Source organism: Cetorhinus maximus, chromosome 10 (genome assembly GCF_964194155.1).
Source record: "Cetorhinus maximus chromosome 10, sCetMax3.hap1.1, whole genome shotgun sequence".
In the NCBI taxonomy this organism is placed as follows: domain Eukaryota; kingdom Metazoa; phylum Chordata; class Chondrichthyes; order Lamniformes; family Cetorhinidae; genus Cetorhinus; species Cetorhinus maximus.
The window spans coordinates 3,332,410-3,354,934 of record NC_135888.1 but is presented as its reverse complement, the minus strand read 5'-3'; the positions used below and the strand labels follow the sequence as shown (position 1 = coordinate 3,354,934).

Below are 22,525 nucleotides of genomic sequence, written 5' to 3'. Positions count from 1 at the left end.
TGCAAAACCTGAACATTTTAAAATAGGTGCTCAGCAAACTCTGCTTTAAATCTCAAGTCATTTAAAGTGGCCACTATAGCTAACAAATTCAAACTGCTTGTTAAGTCATAATCCTAATTTCAATTGAACTTTCCTTTACTACAGCATTGCACAAGGAATATGAAGTGTTTTTTTTCTAATATGCTAAATGAAAAAACGTTTAGCAGCCTTTACAACAAATTCAGCTGAACTGAGAAACTTAGATGCAATACTAAATATTTCCATAAGATGGCACTTCACACCAAATCATTTCAAGCTATCAGGGAGGCATAATATTTAAAGTACAGTAATTGCTACCCCAACAAAATGATGCATACTCACATGCAAGAGAAGCACAGCAGCAAGAAATGACTGGCCTTGACAGTAACCAATCTCTTCATCATAAACTGAATAGGCCTGAATAAAAATACAATTCAACCTTTGAGTATTCTGTGACATTTAATGATACAGGATCTACACAAAACAAAATTAATTTTCTGGTCTCAAGTGTGAGACAGCTCCTTTATGAACGATATGCTGTTATCAAAATTAACCAACACTTAACACATGTGTACCTTTCTGTCTTTAGGTTTGGTTTATATAGTTTAAAATGAAACATTTTTTTCTGATGCATAAAAAAATGTCAAAACAAAGTATAGATAGTTAAGTTATATCATGGAGTTGGGGGTGATATAATAGCATGGACACAGGGTTGGTTAACGGACAAGAAGCAGAGAGTAGGGTAAAATTGGGCATTTTCAAGTTGGCAGGCTGACTCGGAGTGCCGGAGGGATCAGTGCTGGGGCCTCAGCTATTTATAATCTATATTAATGACTTAGACGAAGGGGCAGAGAGTAATGCATCTAAGTTTGCTGATGATACAACGCTAGGAAGGAATGCAAGCTGTAAGGATGTCACAAAAAGGCTACAAAAAGATGTAGACTGGTTAAGTGAATGAGCAACAAGGTGGTAGATGGCACATAATGTGGGGAAGTGTAAGGTTATTCACTTTGGTCATAAGAATAGAAAAGCAAAATATTTTTTAAACAGGTGTGCAGCTTGTAACTGTTGATGTTCAATGTGTCTTGGGTATGCGCATACAAGGAACAGAAATTTAACATGCAGGTACAGCAAGCAATTAGGAAGGTAAATTGTGCACTGGTCTTTAACGCAAGGGGATTGGAGTACAAGAATAAGGAAGTCTTGCTACAATTGCACAGGGTTTTGGTGGGATCACGCCTGGAAGCCTGTGCACAGTTTTGACCTCCACATTTAAGAAAGAATATGTTTGCATTGGAGGCGGTACAGCAAAGGCTTGCTAGATTGGTCCCTGGGATGAGGAGGTTGCCCTATGATGAGAGGGGGCCTATATTGGGTAAATTGGGCCTATATTCTCTCGAGTTTAGAAGAATGAGAGGTGGTCTCGTTGAAACGTTCAAGATTCTGAAGGAGCTTGACAGGGTGGAGACAGTTTCTGCTGGCTGGAGAATCTAAAACAGGAGGGCACAGTCTCAGGATGAGGCCGATCATTTAGAACGAAGATAAGGAAACATTTCTTCACTCAAAGGGTTGTGAATCTTTGGAATACTCTATCCCAAAGGATTATGGATGCTCCATCGTTGAATAAGTTCAGATACACAAATTTTTGGTCTTCCAGGGAATCAAGGGATATGGAGAGCAGGAGGGAAAGTGGAGCGGGTCTAAAATCACACAGGATTGTACTGAATGGCAGAGCAGGCTCAACGAACCCTATGGTCTACTCATGCTCCGATTTCTCGTGTTCTTGTACTAAAATGGGTGGTGTGTGTCCGTTTAAATCTTTAGACAGGTTTATGAAACATCAGTCTCTCTGAGCAAGCCATTTAAAAAAAATAAGTTCACACAAGACTGTGACAAATACTACTACAGTAATCAAAGCTATTCAGACATCGACAGTCACTCCCTGTCTGCAATGTTAACTTTTAAATCATGTAAAACAAAATTGCTTCTACATCTCTCTGTTTTCTTTTTAAGTTTCCTTGCATTTTATTGATAATTGGTGTAAACAATTCTACACTTTAGTCCACTCATTTTAATTTTTTGGTCTATTTTTATCTGCCTCTTAATTCCTTTTGTCCATTGTTTAGTGAGGTGCATATTACAAAAACTCATTTTTGACATGCCAAGTACTGCCTCCAAAGTCAGCCAATTAACTGTCAGGAGGCTGAATTACATGGCTGCAGGTCAATTTCTGACCATTATAAAGCATCAGGTGTACAACTTATTCAGCTGTCAGAAGTCCAATTTGAATCCTATACATCTTAAACCTTCACTAAAATAGGACTGGAGTGGAAAAACGATGATTCTTGGGCTAATCTACAAAAACAAAGCTCAAAGAGCTGCAGTGGTTTTCATTGGAAGGAAAGAAATGAGAAGACATGATTTAGCTCTCTTCCTTTGAACACTCCTTATTTGTCTCTGGAGCTTTTAATGCTAAATGTGTCCTTGCATAACCATCTGTCTATGACACTGGAATAATTTAGCCTAGTGGAGAAGTTTTATCAGGCCAGCTTAACCAGATTCTTAGCTGTGATTGTTTCCCATTCGCTATAAGTCCCAATTTGCCTTGAATTAGGGAAGGTATCTGATCAAAGATGCGTAACATTAGATTTAAGGTCATACAGACGCTCAGGAGTTCTAACATTTGTGAAGACTGGAAAGACTTGGCAGAGCCTTTCTTTGAGCGTTAACATTGATTGGGTAAATTGTAGCTATGCTGTGGAAAGAATGTATTTTTCTCAAGCACTTCCCCAAGGAAAATTTTAAATTATTAAAATTCTGATTGCAGCTCTGAGAATTCTTGGGTTAAACATTTTAAGTTAATTGACAAATAACGAAAATGGGATGTTCAATGATTCTTTACATTTTCTCTTATTAAAAAGAATTAAATTCATTTTGCTTAATGTTATGCAGCATAAATTATGCAGGTTTTTAAAGCAGGAAAGGAAATCATCTATTATGCCACACGACACAAATTCAGTATTTCAAATGAATTATATATAGATATTTCAAAAGGACAGCTACTAGAACACGACTGATTTTTGAAGATATCACCTCCTAGCGTGCCCATTTACGAACAGCGACAATATCGACAAGTAGACACTCAGCTGTACGAACAACCACTTAAAGAAGGCCCACCATCCCTTCTCAAGGGATGGGCAATGAATGTGGCTTTGCCAACATTGCCCATAACTAGAGAACAAATTTTAAAAAAGAATCAGTAAATTTCAACATCTTTTATCCAACACGGTTATGCCAAAAAATTGTTCTGGGTAAAGATCCTGCACCAAATTAATAGTGCAACAAGGTACAGTGCTCCTTGTCAAAACAGCAGGCCACCACACTTCCTGTCATGTTTTGCATTAACAATATATATGATGCATCATCACATTGATGTTACAGCCACAGATTATACAGCTGAAATGAACTCAGGTCAAACTATTCACCTTACATGCTGAGCCAGCAATCTTGCACCAATTACTATTTCCTGTGAAGCAAACCACATATATTGGCTGTGTTCCAGTTTTTGCTGAATCATCAAATGTCAGGAACCTGTAACCTAATCTGAGAAACCTGTTTGCAGTACAGCGGTGTTAAGTTGAATGCAAAGGGTATCTTCCAGTTACCAAGAATTTCTTGAGGGCAACAATAACTTATATTTATAGCGCCTTTAACACAACAAATAGTCCCAAGAGCGACACAGAAATATTATAAAGTAAAGTATAACACTAAGCCATAGAGCGAAATTAGCTCAGATGACCAAAAGCTTGGTCAGAGGTAAGTTTTAAGCGAGGCTGAGAGTGTGGGGAGGGAATTCCAAGGAAAGAATGGTGTTTAAAATAAAATTACTGTAAATAGGAATTTTGACAGGTATTTTAGTATTAAAAAACGGATTCCAAAACGTTGATTTTTGTTTCGCAGATGAGGACCTGAAATTTCACAATTCACAATGCTATTGCCTTCAATAGCATGTCATAAGTATTCCATTTATGGGTCTCCAAGGAATCAAATTCAATTATTTACAACTTAGTAACAGTGGTTACATTTCCCGATTGACTTTAATTGCTTTTTTGTACCATATCTACTCATCTTATCCGTTTTCACTCCTTTGCAGCCAAAGTAGCTCACTAGGAAACAACGATGTTATTTTGTGTTTAATTTTCTTTAAACAACCACTAAAGCAGATGAAACAGGTGAAAGTGAAAATGTATTTCTGACATTAAGTACTTGGAATTTTAAGTGCTTACAATTTTACTCATGAATATACTCCACCTAATTACTATTTAGAACAATCTGTTCCTGAAAAAAGTAGTAACCTCTCTATAAAACACACACGTTATCTATGACCGTGTTAGGTAATCAAGAAAAGACTGGCTGTGGTGCCTTTAGCTAGTAGGTCGCTATACTTCCTGTTAATTGGTTCCAGTCAATTTAGCTCATTTTCTTAATTTTCTCATTTTAGACCGTTTGTGTTTGAATAGAATCTTGCTACAGATAAAATAAAATGGCTCCAATCAACTCAAATACACTGAACATATATTTTTCAATAACAAATGGATATGCCCCTTGGTGACCCCCTCTACCTAAATCATAATGGCATGTCTGCATAACTTTGTCACTGCAGTTGGAATTGCAATGAGTAATGTTGCCCTGCTTGCACTATTCTTGGGACAGAAAAAAGACACTTCCTTTAATTCACCTTGATTTGTGGGTAATGTTAGCAATGCTGGCATTTATTGCCCATTATCTAGTTAACTCTTGACAAGGCGGTGGGTCTTCTTGAACTGCTGCAGTGTGTGTGGTGAAGCTACTGTTAAGTAGGGAGCTTTAGGATTATGACCTAGTGGCAGTAAAAGAAAAGCAGTATGTATCCAAGTCAGAATGGAGTCTCTTGGGGGTGAACTTTAAGAGGTGATGGTGTTCCCATACAGATTCTGCACTTGTCCTTCTGGGTGAAGGTCACAGGTTTGGGAGGCAATTCTAAAGAAGCCAGGACAAGCTGCTGCAGTGCATTCTGCAGATAGTGCACACAACAAACATGGTATGTTGGCAGTGGAGAGGGTCGTGTTACGATCCCGATAGAGACCAACAACTTCTTAAAAAGATATCTGAACTCCCAGTAACCGACTCAATGGATCACGTGACAAGGTTTCATATTTTAAGGCTCTTCCTGTAATAAACAAACTAAAATCAACGGCAACTGAACATTAGTCAAAATCAGACTACTGCAGACGCTGGGAGTCAGAAATAAAAACAGGAAAGGCAGCATCCGTGGAGAAAGAAACCGAGTTAACATTTCAACTCAATGACATTTCATTCGAAGAAAGGTCATCAATGTGAAACATTAACACGGTTTTTCGACTAAACATTACTTAGCAGACAAGTAATTCTCTAAACTACAGAAAAAACATCTCGCCTTAACTTCCAATCACAACTGAAAACTTCATGCCTTTGAAATGATGCGAAGCACAAATAATTTAGATACAAGTGATACGAAAGACAAGTGCAAAACTAACTAGCTTCAAGTGAGAATAGTGATCGTGTTGCACTAATAAACTCTTAGGGCAGAATTTTCTGCCTGCCGGGCGGGCGGACCCAACCCAATCTCTGACTGATGGTGAGCCGATCCCTGCCAGAGAAGCGGGCCCCGCTGCCATTTTACATGGGCGGGCCAATTAAGGCCCACCCAGCCTGAAGCGCAATGCGCTCCCTGTGCGGGCGGGGGGATTCCCCAAAAGCGAGAGTCGCTCTTTCACGCATGCGCACAGAGGAGCGCACATCTCCCTGAGGCTAAGTGCAGCCTTAGGGAGATCACTGACACTTTTAAAAATGTTAAAAATAGAAAAAAAAAATCCTTAACATGCCCCCCTCAGGTGACAATGTCACATGAGATGGGACATGTTCATAATTTACACTAAAACTTTATTAAACTTTTTAAATCCCTACATGAAACCTCATCCCGCCCGTGGATGAGGTTTCATGTTTTTTCTATTTGCCGCCGGGGCTCCTGGCCTGCCCGCCAACCTTCAGGTTGGACGGGCAGGTCCTTTAATTGTTTCAATGATCCTGTCAATGGCCTCAATTGGCCATTGACAGGTCGGCAGGCCCGCAGCTGATTTTGCTGTGCCCCCGCCTTCCTGAAAATTTAAATGGGGCGGGATAATGTCGGGGGTTCCCCCCAACGTCATTGCGCGTCGGCGAGTGGGCCCCACTCCCTGCTCGCCAACGGCAAAATTCAGCCCTTAAAGTGAGCTGGGAAAATATCAATTTGATAGCAGTTACAAATGGGCAATCTCATTCTCAGTGGAAAATAAAGTTTGGATGTTTCCAGGACCATGGAATTGCTGTCACATTTAATAATGTAGGTTTCAATATTGTAAAGTAATTTCAAGATGTTGTATGATTATTTTTAAGTGGTTAATGATGAATTTCAGATTGCTTCAGCTTTCTAGTTTTTTCTGCCCCCCCGCCCCCAAATGGTTTGTCAGTTAGAAGGAGGGAGTGAGAAAGTCCATAATAGCAAATTGCTCTACAGTGCTCATCTAACTAACTGGACCAGATGGTTCATGCAATGCTTTTTTTTTTTTGTTTGCTCTGAATATTTTTACAACATGCAAATTGCAGTATTAGGAAAATATCCTCCCGTAAACATAAATGCAAAGAGCACTTGTACCCATCTTCCCAACTCATCGACATAATTCTCTGCTGAGGGCTCAAGACTGCAGGAGATTCAAAAATGAAATACATCATTTCCACTTTACTAAGCACAAATGAGTAATATGGGGGAATGGGAAATCCTTAGAGAATAACCACAGTTGCCTCAGTTACAACATCTTGGAAAGTTTACAAGATTATTCAAGACTCTCTTCTTGATATTCCAATTGACATTATAAAATCTATTTTTTCGAAGTAAATAGGTGCAAGGAAATGACTGAATTTGTAACAGAATTAATACAAATATGTATGAAAACATCAAAAATAACACTGCGAAGTATTGGCAAAAACGATACCTTGCATATCTTGTACAAGGAATCCTGACCATCTCCGCCAGTGTCCTTAAAGTAATCGTGTGCTGGAAAAGTTCGATTGATGTCCCTGGTGATTGCACTATCCTGGGGAGATTCCTGTTTCCCAAAAAAAAAATGCACATTACTATGGGTAAAGATAAAAGGCTTAAAATATATGACAAAATATGTATTAGAACAGGGCACATATTCAATGATTACTTATCAAAATATATGGAGTCCAAGTGCACAAATATATACATGGACAATGCAGGAGCAATTCTACTGCAACTTGCTACTGCAGCGGATTAATATACTGTTCCTTCACCTCAGGATGTATGTTAAATTCTTTGGAGATAAATTAAACACACAGTGCAGATTAGAAACATAGAAAACAAGAGGAGTGAGTCATTCGGCCCTTCGAGCCTACTCCGCCATTCAATATGATCATGGCTGATCCTCTATCTCAACACCGTACTCCCACGCTCTCCCCATACCACTTGATTCTCTATAGATTGCCAATAGGTTTAAGTAGCATGAATGTGAGAAGCATCAAAGTGGTTTCCAGTGGGAACAACTGCTTAGCATAAACTGCGCATAATGTATTATTAGGCAGCCAATTTCACTAATGATGTTGTGCTGATACCAACAGTACAACTGTCTGGTACTACATAAATAAGACTCTAAAAAAGTGCTGCTTCAGTGAAACCCACTGTACTATATTTATTTGGCAGTTTTCCTCCAAAACTTTCAGCACCAGTGCATGTGAGGCCACCAATACCTGGAGCAACAGTAGTTCTCCACGTATCCTACAAACCAAACCACTGTGGTGAATCCACGTAGTTCCCTTAATCTCCATTGTTGCATACGTTTATATATGTGCACTGCAAGGAATTTGTATCCACCCAGTTATACAGGAGTCAGCCTCAACATGAATATGCGTTCAAAATATTCAGAGTCTGACCAGTGCAAGTGTACTGACTTAGTGTTTAACAATTTCACAAGACAACATGAAGTAATATTGATATAGTGGTAAAATATACAAAAGACATGGGAAGGAGGTATAATCCTAATTCAAATTATTTGTTTGAGTTGATAAACTTGGATGAGTTCCACTTTATCGAGAGTGGGAGCCAGGTCTGCAGAGTATTGGAATAGTCCGTTTCAGGGGTGACAGAGGCATGATGAGCACCTCTTTGTCAACTGTATTAAGGCAGATTTCATCGTTCTTTATGATGCAGAGGACATGGGGCCAGAAGCTCGGCTTGGGTTTAATATACCATAAACTATTCTATGGTACCACAACACCAAACTAGTGAATTTAATTCTGAAGACTCCAGTTTATTTTTCCTATAATAGATAAGAGAAGTGTGAAAACAGTTTGCTAAATTTAGGAGGTAATGCTAGCTTTCACCACTGGGAGACAACAGGTAACAGCAAATCAGCTGCTCGTTTTACACCTCGCTTGACTTCAATTGGGGGTGGGGTGGGAGGGGTGAGGGGGAAAAAAATTGGACTACTGACTTGCTATCACTTGTTTTTTGCCAGGCACCAAATAAAATGATCACCTGACAGAATGCACAAATGAGCAGTCACTGATAGGTAAAAATTACAAGCTACTAAAGAAGCCACTACTCAAGTAATAAGATCAGCTGTTTCCTTTATAAAGTACACTGGACAAATACTTCAAAAGTTTTCAACTGAAAAAAATCACCAAAAGACTTTTAAGTTTAATGGCCATCATGCAGTGGTTTAGCGACAAATGTTCTGTGGAGTGGACTATGTTTGCACATCTGCTTGGTTTCCAACCTTAACTTTGTATTCATCAAGTTGCGACGGCAGTGTTCATTTGAGATTGCAGCGAAATAAAAGTCCATTTTTAGTAATAATGAAATACGATAACCTTCAAAAATGCAGAGCACACAAAACAAGCTGAGCTAAAATTAGCGAAGAACACATGCCAGTTTTATTGCTTATTAAACTGTTACCGTGTTCCAGTCACATAACCCTGCTGACGCTTTTATTTCTTTACGAATATACTCAACATCAACTTTGGAATAAGAAACAAGAAATATTTCTATATTAGCATAATACTAAAATACCACAGGAAACAATTTTTTACAATACAAACTTGCTTAGCACAAAAACTGTTTAGACCATGGCTCTGGTGGGATACTGCTCTCTCTCTCTCTCTCTCTTTGTAGTGGTGGTGGTGGTGGTGGTGGGGGGTGGGGGGGTAGTGGGTCCATTGTGCAGCTGCCCAGGGGTTTTAATCTGTCTAACATTTCCTGGGTAACTATCAAGGTAAATACTGCAGATTTCTCCAAAGTCTTGATTCTAGCTCAGAGTCGGAGACATTCTTGGAGGAGTCCGGGGAGCAGAGGAATTGTCCATTGGAAGTTTAAACTTCCTGAGCAATTCCCACGTAGGTCCACACATCAGGACATCCACAGGGTCATGACACGTATTGTCAGTTGCATGTCTGGTCTCCCAAGAGCTGGCAATCAGAAGATTTAGGCCAATGTTTCAAATTTACTGCCCTTGCTTCCAGAGCTCAGTACTTTGGTCACCTATTCTGTATTTTATTTTCTGACAAACTTAAACAGCATGGGGAAGTAGGAACAAGGCTCTTTGGGCCTAAATAACTAGGTGAGCTCATAGTTAAGAATGTAAAATTAACTTAGTATCTCTTTTTTGATAACTGATCAATTTCACCATCTACTTGGAAATATTTGCACATAGTGTCTCATCCCAAACATACAGGAATTACAAAAACAAAAAGGTCATTGAAGTTAATTTGTAACTTTTTAATTGAAGCCATTTAGATTACCAATTACATTTTTCCATATTAGCTTTGAGAGAGTAATCTCATAAATCTTTGAGTTTAGATCAAGAAATAATGCAGTCGTTTGCCATTTGTATATTGCAAACACTTAGCCCTCTTTAAATAAAGATCTTTTTCCACATACCTGTTCAAATTTACTTTTCACTCATTTTTATTTGTGTTTCCTGGTCCTACATCCTTGGCATGCTTAGAAGTGTGCTGCTCTGCAGTTCAATACGTGGGATACTTGGTCTAAGCCCAGGTGAAATCTTATGATCGTTAAACTGGATACAATCCCAAAACTGAGACAAGCAAACGCAGCACTTAATATTTCCTTCAATAAACCAACAAAAGCTGCCTGGAGGGAAGCAAACCAATCAGTGGTTAAATTTGCCAACTCGGGTTCTGCTGAATACCTTTAGTCAGGGGAGCCTGTGAGAACTGGAGTTAGTGGATGTGCCTGGACTTTTTCAGTATTCATTTTCATGGCAAACTGACATGTTTATTTAATATATTAACTTTGACTTTAGCAAAGGTATTTCAAGTTTACACATGATGTCTGATAGACTCAACAATACAAAATATTACTTCGTTGGTAGGTATGCTAAAGTTCTCATCCACCTGGATGAATGAAATAGCCTGGCACGATTTTTTAGTGTGTAGTAATGAAAAAAATTGTTAACCGTAGAGGGGAGATGGTGGTGCACTGACAATGCCACTGGACTAGTAATCTAGATGCCCAAGCTAATTGCTCTGGTGACATGGGTTCAAATCCCACCACGGCAGCTGATGGAATTTAAGAATTCAATTAATAAAGTCTGGAATTAAAAGCTAGTCTCAGTAACTATCAATTGCTATCATCTGGAAATCTGCCATTCTTACCTGGTCTGGCCTACATGTGACTCCAGACCCACACCATATGGTTGATTCTTAACTGCCATATGAAATGGATAAGCAAGCCACTCCGCTCAAGGGCAATTAGATGCTGGCCTTGCTAGCGACACCCACATCCCATGAAAGAATAAAAAAATACTAGGGGTGACCTCTTTTCATTAAGGCTATGGGTCCTATGCAAAATTTGAACAAAGCCCACACCTGTTTCTCCCATTCACATCGCTACATCTCCATGCTATACAACTGATAAGAATGTAGCTTTCATCAAATTACTAGCTAAATTGTGTAAATGCTTCATTATGAATATGCCAGAATATTACATGTGTTAAGTTTCCAATTTATTTTGTTTATAGCTTGTAACTTTATTAAACGTAGGTGGGATCGTACTCACTTCTGTATGCTATTTTGCTGAATTCAGTGACCTGAATTAATGTAGCTTCTTCATACTCAATCATCCTCGAAAAGAACTGTGCTTTCTGAAGTAGAAGGGTTTCATAATTAATTTAAACCTCTCTCTATTTAGAGACTTAGTGGATTGCTCTCTTTTCTGATTGGTTAACTAATATATGACAGTTTAGTCGCCCTGTTGAAGAATCATTTTGGAAAGAAGTCTCCTCCTGTCATGTGATGAAAGGAAGCCTGTGTCCAGAGCAACCTCATATAAATATAGAAACAAACTTAGCATCTACCTGGAATTTACTGCCTGCTCCCCTATGAAAAGTAAGCAAATTCTGCTTATGAACGTATTTTGCTTGTATATCCCATTGGTGTGGAATTTGTAGTGGAGTAAATTCATCACAATCCAATATGAACAAGATGCAGATTTCCAGTTATCTTCTCATCTGTTTTCTTAACGTTCTAAAACAGTGTCAAAGGACAGAATTGTACACCAGAAGGTGTCTCTCAGCAATCCTGCAATGCAGCACAGAAATCTTTAAAAAGTGAGAGTTTCATCTGCTATGGCTTTAGAAAAAAAAATGCCAATCTCATCACTATTATGGATGTCTGTCTTCAACATGGATGCAAAGAAAGCAGCACATTTATTGACCAAGTGAAATTAAACATCACACCTGCCTTTTCTATTTTGCATGCAATGCTATAGATTTGGTATCACCAACATAACCAGCCTCTTAAAGGTTCAAATGGAACATCCATGTTTTTGCATTTGTTCAAGTGCTGTCTGTTTTTTTTTACAAGATTCTGATCAGGAAGGCTGTTAAACCAATCTTAGTTCAACATTTTAGGAAGGTTAATACTTATCCTTAATGCATTTTTCTTCCTCTCTGTTCCAGGTTTGCACCTCTACTACTCTACCTGGACTTATACTTCATGTATTGATCATTGTCTGAAGGACTTCCCAAATCAATCTTAAATTTGCCTTTTACGAGTTTAAACTTGGTCCCTCTTTCCCACTCTTTTAGTTTGCTCTAGCTGATATATCTTTCCCCAGATTGTTTTGTTTATTTTTTCACTTTATCAGTCTCTTCTCTGAACCTTAACCCACCTTCACTTTTCAGCTCTTCCAAATTCATGTTTTTCCTATGTACACCATCCTTTACTCTCTTCACATTCAATGAAGCTTCCATCGCAACCAAATTGTGGTCTGAATCAACCTCAGTACCAGAGTAAAGTACGAGCATTCCTTCCACTATTGGTGTATCCCTTTTTCATCAAGATGCAATCAGTCCGATAATGTTCTGTTGCCAGAAAATATCAAGAGAGAAAAGTGTAAATGAGACCTGGTGCAGGTTTCTGGAGGTGATCAGGGAAAGTACTGAGCAAACCACAATTCTGGTAAATGGGAAAAGCACAAAGGAATTATAGGTAATCAATAAAAAGCTGGCTGAAATGGCTAAACAATGGAAATATAAAAAAGCGAACACAGAGGAGGGTAAACAACATGGGCTACACTGAAAATGAGCTCAGGAGGGGCTAAGAAGACTAGAGAAATCTGGCTGAAGGAGCCTGGTGAGGAGTTAGAGGAATTGAATTGGAGGCAAAGTTCATTCATTAGGAGAGCAAAATGATTTAAAGAGACAAGCAAGAGAGCTAAAGTAAATCAAAAATAAAGATGGACAACTATTAACTGAACAACTCAAAGAAAAAAAAAAGAAATGGCAAAAAATGTTAAAGAAATGTGTTCCAAAGAGGAAAAGCCAGTTGAGATTGAAAGGAAGCAAGAAGAGCTGGATGATTGGGCCATGAGTTGCTTGGATGTGAAGTGGTAATTGCAATTAGTGGGAGTTCAAAATAATATGGGGGAGGTGGCAGCAAATGACCTTGCTGATTTGCGTGAAATTGCGTACTTGAAAGGGGAATGGCAAGATGATTTCATGAACATAATCGTGGAAAGGAAGCCAAATGCTAGCAATGCTGTGACGGATTCTGTGCCATCAGTTTAATTCCACATGCCTCTCAGGCTATACTCTGATTACATACAAGCAAAGAGCAAAAGCAGAACGATATCTTGACAAAGATCAATCCGGCAGAATATGTAGAATGAGAGGCAATAGGGAAAAACTAGAGTTCTGTGTAAATGGATGTTTTAAACACCTCTTCTGAGATTTTGAAACAGCTTTTGAAAGGGTGAACTGGCCAAACTAATGGAGGTACTAAACAATATTGCTGTGGATTGGAGAGAGAGATGGCAGATCAAGGATTGTGTATGGGACAAACTGCAACTATTAAAGTAGATGGAGAATTTCAACACTAGGAGTGATTAGGAGTACAAGGATATTGCCAGTCACCTGTGCTGTCCAACATCCATGTGCAAGCAATGGTTAAGAGAAAAAAAATTGAGTACGGAAAGTGGGGGAGGAGAGAGGAGATTGGGAGGGGGGCTAGTGAAAGCTATCATATTTGGTGATAAGAGTCTAAGCAATAAGTACCATGAATGGACTGTAGTTGGTGGTAGAAAAGGCTGAATAGTGCAGCAGTGATTATGGAATAAAGATCAATGTAGGCAAAGTCCGGCTAACATCAGACAAAATAAAAGCTGCTAGACTGTGGACGACATGTGCCCAACACTACCTACTTAACTCTTAATAGTATGTACAGATGCCAAAGGATTTGGAGGTAATATTTCAGAATGTCATCCCACAGGGCCACCTGGTGGTCAGTGGCTTAAAAATGGTCGCCAGTAAAACCGAGTTAAAATGTGTCCAAGCATTGAGACAATAGGAAGTAAGCTTTGCGGATAGGAAGTGAATTAACAATGCAACACAAGAGAATGCCACACTCTGAAGTGCATTCCAAGGGGACAATGCATGCAGGGGTAGCATCGATTAGTAAGTTGTGGTGTGGCAATTTTTGATGTCGTCCCAAACTTTGATGCGCTTAGAGCCTTCAAACAGACACTAAAACGTATAGAGATTTTTTTGTCTATCATTTTATGAGCAAGGAACATGAGTTCCATAATTAAAATGATGGATACAATAACTGTGCTGATAACTAATTAACTTCTCCCTCTGGTTGCTCTTATCGTTATATTTTATTTTTAATTTTCTTTCGAAAGTTCGAAATTTTGATAAAGATCTGAGAGATTATTTTTCCCAGCTTTTCACATGATGACGTTTCAGAACTTTAGTTTATCAAGACCTTTAGAAAAGCACATCATTTAGAAAATAATTTGTCCTTTTAGTTCTAACAGCATTAGATAAAAATGACAAAAGACCCATATTTTAATACACACTAGAGCACAATGATTGCTAAAATACAACACTGACATGCAAGGCAACTCAAAGAACTCCTCACCCAGCAACATAAATTAGGCATCTATAAAGCTGCATATTTATGATATCTAGTCATTTTAGGATACATAATTCTACGTTTATTACTTTTTTATGAAGACATCACTGCTGAGAAGCATAGACTAAAGGGAAGCCACATCGAAATTTAAAAAATAATCCAGCTGAGAAAAATAAATTTATCTGGTATAACTTCTTGTTAAACTGCCATTTCGATAAATTCTCACCATGCAAATATCAAAACAAAAAGATGTACATTAACAGTAAAGTGATTTAGCGGTATAACTCCACCAGCTCTACCTCAAGCAATCAACTTGTTTAAATTCTTTGCATTATTTGATCAAAGAATGCCTTTATTAATGTTAGAAATGGCTTGCAAAATTCATTTATAAAAGAGCAAATTATTAATGATAAGTTTGTACTCAACATTGTTGGGCCACAGTTAGGAACACGATATGGTTTAAACTGCATCATTATAAAAAGCACACTAAAGCTACATAGCTTAGAATGTAGATTCGCCAGGATGATGCTATGAATAGGAAATCACGTTATGAGGAGCCATTTCAGATACTTGGGATTATTTTCCTTTGGAGCAGAGAAAGCTTTTTTCATCATAACAGAGAAAGCCAGGGAAGAGTTTTAAGTGAGTTTAACTAAAATCTGAGTGATAGGGTTAATGTACAAAGACTTCTTCTAGTTGGAGGAGGGAGATCATTTGTGAGTCATGAATTTTTGAATGACAATGAATGAGGGGTGAAATTTCTTTATGAAAAGGGTTGCTGGAGCAGCAAATGCTTTGCACAGGGAGTGGTTGTGGCAGAGACTATTTCGTCCTTTAAAGGAAACTGAATAAATACTTGAAGGCTATAAGGCTATTGGGATAGTATGAGGGTTCGTTGTGGATTGTCCAGCACAGTGGTTCATAAATCTGGGTTTGCAGAGCCCTGGAGTCATTAGAGACTTTCTAGGGGTTCTGCAAAATAATTGAACAGTGGCCAAATAGTTTGGTGCTAGCTGGGAGCGAATGTGGCTGTCACATGTGCAACACAGTGACATGGTTATCTCACCCAGGAGTGGGGTGTGCATGGAGTAGTGCCAAGAGTGGCACAAAGATGGTAGACATGCAATTACCATGATGGTGGGTGCCAGGTGAGTTTAGCTTTAAGGGAAGGATTTTTTTATATATTTAAAGCCCCACATAATATGCAGTGAGAACCAGGCACACCTATCGTGCTGATAGCTGCAATTAAATATTTATTTTCTTAAATAACATTGTTAAAGTTCTCTTTACATGCAGTACTTTGAAATTAATGAATATTACATCAAATTATAATTTGGATGGAGTGTCTTTGATTACAACTCCATATGAGAAGAGGCTCTTCAACCAGAAAAGTTTGAGAACTACGCAAAATTCATTTATAAAAATGAGTAAATAGGTAATGATAAGTTTGTACTAAACATTGTTAGGTCACAGTAAAGAGTATGATTTATCGTTTTAACTGCACCATTATAAAAAGCACATTGAAGATACAGCCTAGAGTGTAGATTCACCATTATGATGCTACGAATAGGAAATCATAGTTATGAGGAGCCATTCTAGATGCTTGAGATTTTTTTTCTTTGGAGCAGAGTAAGTTTATTTCATTATAACAAAGAAAGTCAAAGAGAGGGAGGTTTAAGTGAGTTAGCACTGACAAAATGGGCTGAATGGATCCTTCCCACACTAAGCTTCTAGGGTTTTTTCTTCTGCTATCAGTAGAAAGCAGAAGGCAATCAGTGTCTAATTACTTGAAAAAGTAAAATTGTGCACTTGATAAAGTAACCAACAAATTGATTCAAGGGATTAAACACTCTAGTGGTTTCATTGAGGATATAATCTAAAACATCACGTTCAGGTACACATCAATAAATATATGAAGGCTGGTTATCATTTTCAACCCATAGCACTGATTTGATCTTCAGATGTTGGTACTTTTTTCTTCAATTTTCTGATTATAGTTTTGTCAACAGATGTTTTAATGAATTTATTGCACTACATCCAGTCTGTAGAAACTGAAGTTGAGAGATATGCATTAAGCTTTGAACTGGTATACATTATGATGCCCTCTATATTCTGCAACAAGCAATTTTGAAATATCTAAAATTGAATTGTGGTCTCACCCTGTAATATATACGTGTCAATAAACCTCTACTGCAAATATTTAGGTCATCGATTTTGTTTTCCTTGAAATCTATAAAAATTCCACAGGAACTGTGGTACGTTTAGGAACATGTGAGACTGGTTTGCTGCTGCATTATACAAGCAGCTAGTTGAGTTAGCCTTTTCATTAAATTTCATTAAAACCATGCCAAAATGTACCATTATTTCTGCAGTTTGTGTTAATTACCTCAATTCCATAAGCATTTCATTAAAAACATAATTTCTGCATGAAATTCAAAGCACATCTGCACATTACCATTGATATTAGTTTTTATTTTTAGAACGAAAGCATTTAACATTAATCATTTCAAACAGCTAAGAAAGGTGCATTTCATTTAAAAAACTGTACATAAGGCAAATAATCAGTTAAATTAATGAGTGGTCATGATTACATCAATAATATCTTGTTAATGAACAGGTTCGTGCTGGATATGACACCATAAAGCATTGCTGATAATTTGAATTCAAAATCCTAGTTCTTTCAATGCTATTACTGATTATTACCAGCAGCATCCGAATGAACATCTGATCCTTTTCACTAAGGCCTAAAAGTGTCAGTATACATATATAATTAGCAATTACATTATTAAATGATCTTTGGACTAGCAATCTGTGCAACTATGCAGTTAAAGCAATATTCTTGGATTCTCCATTCTGCTGAGCGCTCAATCTCACTGGTGCTGGTATGAGAAGACACCAAGTGGAGAACAGACACCTCTCAAAAAAGTAGTATTACTGGCTACAATGGGAGGATCTTCCCTTGGCTTGGCCCAGGTCATCTACTCTCTGACACAGGTAGTGCAAGTACTTCATTAGGGGGAGAGAGGGGAAAATAAGAGAGGTACTTCAAAGCAGTGTTGAAAATGTAAAATACACTCAAGAATCATTTAATGAGCCGATGTCCTCAGTTTCAATTTACAAAAATCATGATATCTGCTTACAGTTTGAAAATCAGCTATCTCAGTGAAATAATAGTTGAAAGGGATAGTCATTTAGTAATCATGTGGTTCAGAGGCCAACAACCAAGTGCCCATTCTCCAGGTTTCAATTTTAAAAATCATCCAATTATCTCAATAGCTGAATCATAGATCTATAAAATGTGGGTCAGTCACAGAACATGAACCAGTTTTACCAATGTAAACATTGGGAACTGTCACAGAGACACGTCTTGCACAAAATGTAAAACACCTAAATGGCTGAGTTTTCTTGATGTAAAATTTGCTTAAGCTTGTTATACTATTAGCTGAATCAGTGTTGCTGACGCTCAAGTTAAAGATCTTTATTGATGAGGGCCTATCATAAACATTTAATTAGAATTGATTCCAATGTTTTCTTCAATAAAATTGAACATTCCGATTATTCAGCACAGGCTTTTCCACTATCATTTGTAATATTATAGCTGCAAAGCTTTAGCTGGAGAAAATGAAAAACTGAAGTGATATTTAATTCTTTTGAAATATAAACAATAAATAAGGATAAAAGCAAAATGCTAAAAGGCTGTGAAAATTGAATAAATTAAAATCAATGATCTACTTCTTGTGCTCTCTGTACACTCCCAAACTCAACAACCTTCTTGGTTGCTAATATCACCAATGGCTCTTGAAGTTCTGTTCCACTCTTTTTAAAACTACTATAACTCAGACAAAAGGAACAATCTAGGTTCCTCTATCCTCTGCAACTACCACCAGACTTTTAAATGTGTTGTCCATCCTGCCATTCCTAAGTTTGAAGCTTCCAGTCCAGTTTTGGTCTGAGCACAAAGAGTGCCTTGTTCAAAATCATAAGTGACAGACTTAGTGACTTTAACCATGTTACACTATCACACCTTGTCCTCAATATCTACGTGGCAATAGTCACAGAATTGTTATGGTGTAGGAGGCCGCCATTCGGCCCATCGTGTCTGCATCGGCTCTCTGAGCATTTTAACTTAGTGCCAGTCTCCTGCCTTGTCCCCGTAACCCTGTACATTGTTTCTATTTAAATAATCATCCAATGCCCTCTTGAATGCCTCAATTGAACCTGCCCCAACCACACTTCCAGGAGCGCATTCCAAATCCTAACTACTTGCTGTGTGAAAATGTTTCTTCTCACCTCGCATTTGTTTCTTTTGCAAAACACTTCAAAACTGTGCCCATTTGGTTCACGATCCATTTACAAGCACGAACGGTTTCTCCCTATTTACTCTATCCAGGCCCTTCATTATTTTGAAAACTTCTATCAAGTCTCCTCACAGCCTTCTCCTCTCCAAGGAAAACAGTCCCATAACTGAAGTTTCATCCATTCTTGTAAACCTCTTCTGCACTCTCTCCAAAGTGTTCACATCCTTCCTATAGTGTGGCGCCCAGAACTGTATACAATACTCCAGCTGAGATCTAACCAGTGTCTTCACCATAACCTCTGTGCTCTTATACTCTATGCCCCTGTTAAAGAAGCCTAGAATACAGTATGCTTTAGAAGCAGCTCTCTTTACCTGTCCTGCTGCCTTTAATGACTTATGTACATATGTACCCAGGTCTCTCTGCTCCTGCACATCCTTTAGAATAGTATCCTTTATTTTATACTGCCTCTCCATGTTGTTTGTACCAAAGTGCATCACCTCACACTTCTCTGCTTTGAACTTCATCTGCCACCTATCTGCCCACTCCGCCAACGTGTCAATGTCCTTTTGAAGTTCTACAATGTCCTCCTCACAGTTTACAGTTCTCCCAAGTTGTGTGTCTTCTGCAAACTTTGAAATTGTCCCCTGCACACCAAGATCTAGATCATTTACATATATCAGGAAGAACAAGGGTCCCAATACCGACCCCTGGGGAACTCCACTACAAACCTTCTTCCAGCTGGAAAAATAGCCATTAACCATTACTCTCTGCTTCCTATCCCTCAGTCAATTTTGTATCCATATTGCTACTGTCCTATTTATTCCATGACCTATAATTTTCCTCTCAAGTTTGTTGTGTGGCACTGTATCAAATGACTTTTGGAAGTCCATATACACATCAATGGCCTTACCCTCATCAACCATCTGTTACCTCTTCAAAAAACTCCAGCAAATTAACTAAACATGATTTTCCTTTAACAAATCCATGCTGACTCTTCCGAATCAATCCACATTTTTCCATGTGACTATTAATTCTATCCCGAATAATTGTTTCTAGAAGTTTCCCCACCACCGAAGTTAAATTGCCTGGTCTATAATTGCAGCACAGATCTTTACAATCTTTTTTGAACAAGGGTGTAATGTTTGCAATTCTCTGGCACCTCCCGTGAATCCAGGGGACATTGAAAGATTATTGCCAGTGCCTCTCGTAGCAAGAGTCCTCTGTGAAATAGGAAACTTTTTAAAACCGGTCAAACCTAACGGTCAGGGGTTCACAGTACCCGAGTACCCAAAATTTTACCCCAATTGTCAGTTTAATTAAGTGAACAGATTACTAGTGTGGAAAATGGAAACATGGCTGTTCAGTGATCAATGCTAACTTTTTAGAACTGGATGAAGGGAAACTGTTAAAGGGAAAGCTTTCCATGTATCGAAACTTTAAATGGTCACAATGGACTCCAAGTATAAGTGCGGATTATAATGTACCATTGCCCAATAGTAATACTCACAATGAGTGCAAAATGGATCAAAAGTAAAGAGAATAAATAAGTTTTAAATAAATTTTATTAACACTTTTCAGAGCAGAATATAGCTTGACAAATTGCAATTGCTATTGTCATATCAAATATCTGTAATTAAGGACAATATCTCCATACAAGTTTATCTCAGAAACAAAATCGAGTGGCTCTGCATTTCCCAACCACTAACTATTCAGCTTGAGAAGAAACGAACCAACATTCAAAGTCTATTCGTGCAGACTTTCCATTAATGCAAATACAGGAGACATGCTGCAGCCCGAGCAAATATCACAGGATACAGTCAGCACAGTTCGCAAAGCTGTACAGTTGCCATCAACTGAGATCATATACAGAAATCTAGCACATGTAAGATTGGTATAGCAGAAACCACATTGTCTTGGGGTCTCTAGTTCCAAATCGACTATTTTATAATATAAAACTGTTTTCTAAAATTAATTTCTGTGGTAGGACTAATTCATGCATCCCAAAATATACAAGGTTTCTAGCAACAGTTCTCAAACTGTAGTAAACTTAGCCTGTCCAGACAGGGCACAGGGAGGAGCTCCACTCTTGCCCTGCCCCTGTTTCTCCCCCAATTTTCTCAAACCGATGCAGTCTCAAGAAGCAGCTTGAATGCAGAAAAGAGCAGGGGTGGGTGATCCGGGCAGGGGGATGTTTGCACATAAGTTGAGAGCACAAAAGTGGAGGAGAAACAAACAGCCATGAAGAAGGGGAGGAGCAAGAGGTGGATAAAGAGAGTAAGGAACAGAAGGGTATAGTGAGACTGTAAGAGATAAGGAATTTTTAAAAAATAAAAATCTGTGAATATTAACAAACCATAGCTAGTGGAGTTCAGAAGTCTTTTTTTAAGTGAAACAAAGCCTAAAAAATGTTTGAGACAGAAATACAGGCTCAAACAGTTTAGAGAACCAGTGCTTTACAAAATTTTTAAAAATGCTCGATTTGAAACAGGTCATTAGTATTCTTGCACTTAAAGTTTTTGCAATAAATACACTTTCTGTAAACACATATTTATCCATGTAATCTAGCATTGAAGCTAATGAGTATTCTGAAGTAACCATATTAGACATCTTGGTTGCTATTTTATATTGGTCCAGTAGTGTATGAATCAGAAGCTTTACATTTGTACACAGTGAAACAGTATGTAAAAATTCACAATTTTTCTATTGTTACATGTTTCCATTACTTAACACTTATTTGGTATTCACAAACTCTTTTAAGGTGGATAGGTTTATGTGCTTACCTTAAGCATCTTGATCAAAAAGACATTATAAATCTCAGACTAGCAGCGTTCTGGGATTATCCAGTCTACGTAAGAAAACACATAAAAGACCCCCAATAACCTACAAGGGAAAGGGCATTGTAAAATCTAAAAAGGCTAAATAATTTATGTGCAGTTCTACAAATGTTGAGTGACAGCCCTTCGGGGCATTTAGCCCTTCCACAATCAAATTTCCTTTTAAGGCATTCTATTCTATTGTACTTAACAAAATGCAGGCATGAAAGAAATGGCAAAAACTTAGTGATAGCCCCGAGCATTCTGTGATGCCAGCATTTGCCCAGCTGCGGTACTAATGACAGCGTTCAAACATTTTCAGGCACACTATACAATAAATCATGTATGATATTGCAAAGAGACAAGTTAATAGGAATTAGTTCCAAGACAAAGTTGCCATTTTGAAACATAATATACAAGAATAAGGAATAGAGAATAAAATACTCAGAAAATTGAGCTGTTCTGTAATCACCGTCAAGTTGCCTGGAGCATACAAATTCAGGCATCTAATTGCTAGATTATGTTGACAGAGTGCTTGGCATGCATTTGGTACTACTGTTAATGGAACATTCTAATAAAGTGTGGCCTAAGTGAGAACTTGGGTCCCATTAGCCAGCCACTTAGAATATAGTAATATGCAATATCTATTGTATCAGCTCCACTATTTTCAAATTTGGCTGCAAAAGAAATTGAAAATTGGGGAAAAAAAACTAAGTTTGAATTTAAATCTACTCACCAGTTAGCCCTTCTTATTATAGATGCTTTAGATCACATGATAAAAATGTGCTCTCATGCCATGTTAAAAAACTTGCGCTAATGTGCTTTGTGAGGTGTTCTATGAATTTGCAGATCAGTGAGCAAATCTTAGTTTTGGCCAGAATTAAATGC

At 38.0% G+C, this 22,525-nt stretch overlaps 1 protein-coding gene and 1 long non-coding RNA gene across 12 annotated transcripts in view; one reads left to right on the top strand and one right to left on the bottom strand.

Moving 5' to 3' along the window:
• The window catches only part of LOC144685408 (uncharacterized), a 1,061,419-nt gene that overhangs the window by 16,753 nt on the left and 1,022,141 nt on the right, over window positions 1-22,525 (top strand). The window lies entirely within an intron of this gene.
• rabgap1 (RAB GTPase activating protein 1) overlaps window positions 1-22,525 on the bottom strand; it is a 206,270-nt gene that overhangs the window by 32,887 nt on the left and 150,858 nt on the right. For all 11 annotated transcript variants that reach the window (XM_078549832.1, XM_078549829.1, XM_078549836.1 and 8 more), the window contains 2 exons: window positions 7,068-7,181; window positions 361-435 (listed from right to left, as the gene is read on the bottom strand). In XM_078549832.1, coding sequence (XP_078405958.1) covers window positions 361-435; window positions 7,068-7,181 — 189 coding nt within the window. The remainder of the gene's footprint in view (window positions 1-360; window positions 436-7,067; window positions 7,182-22,525) is intronic.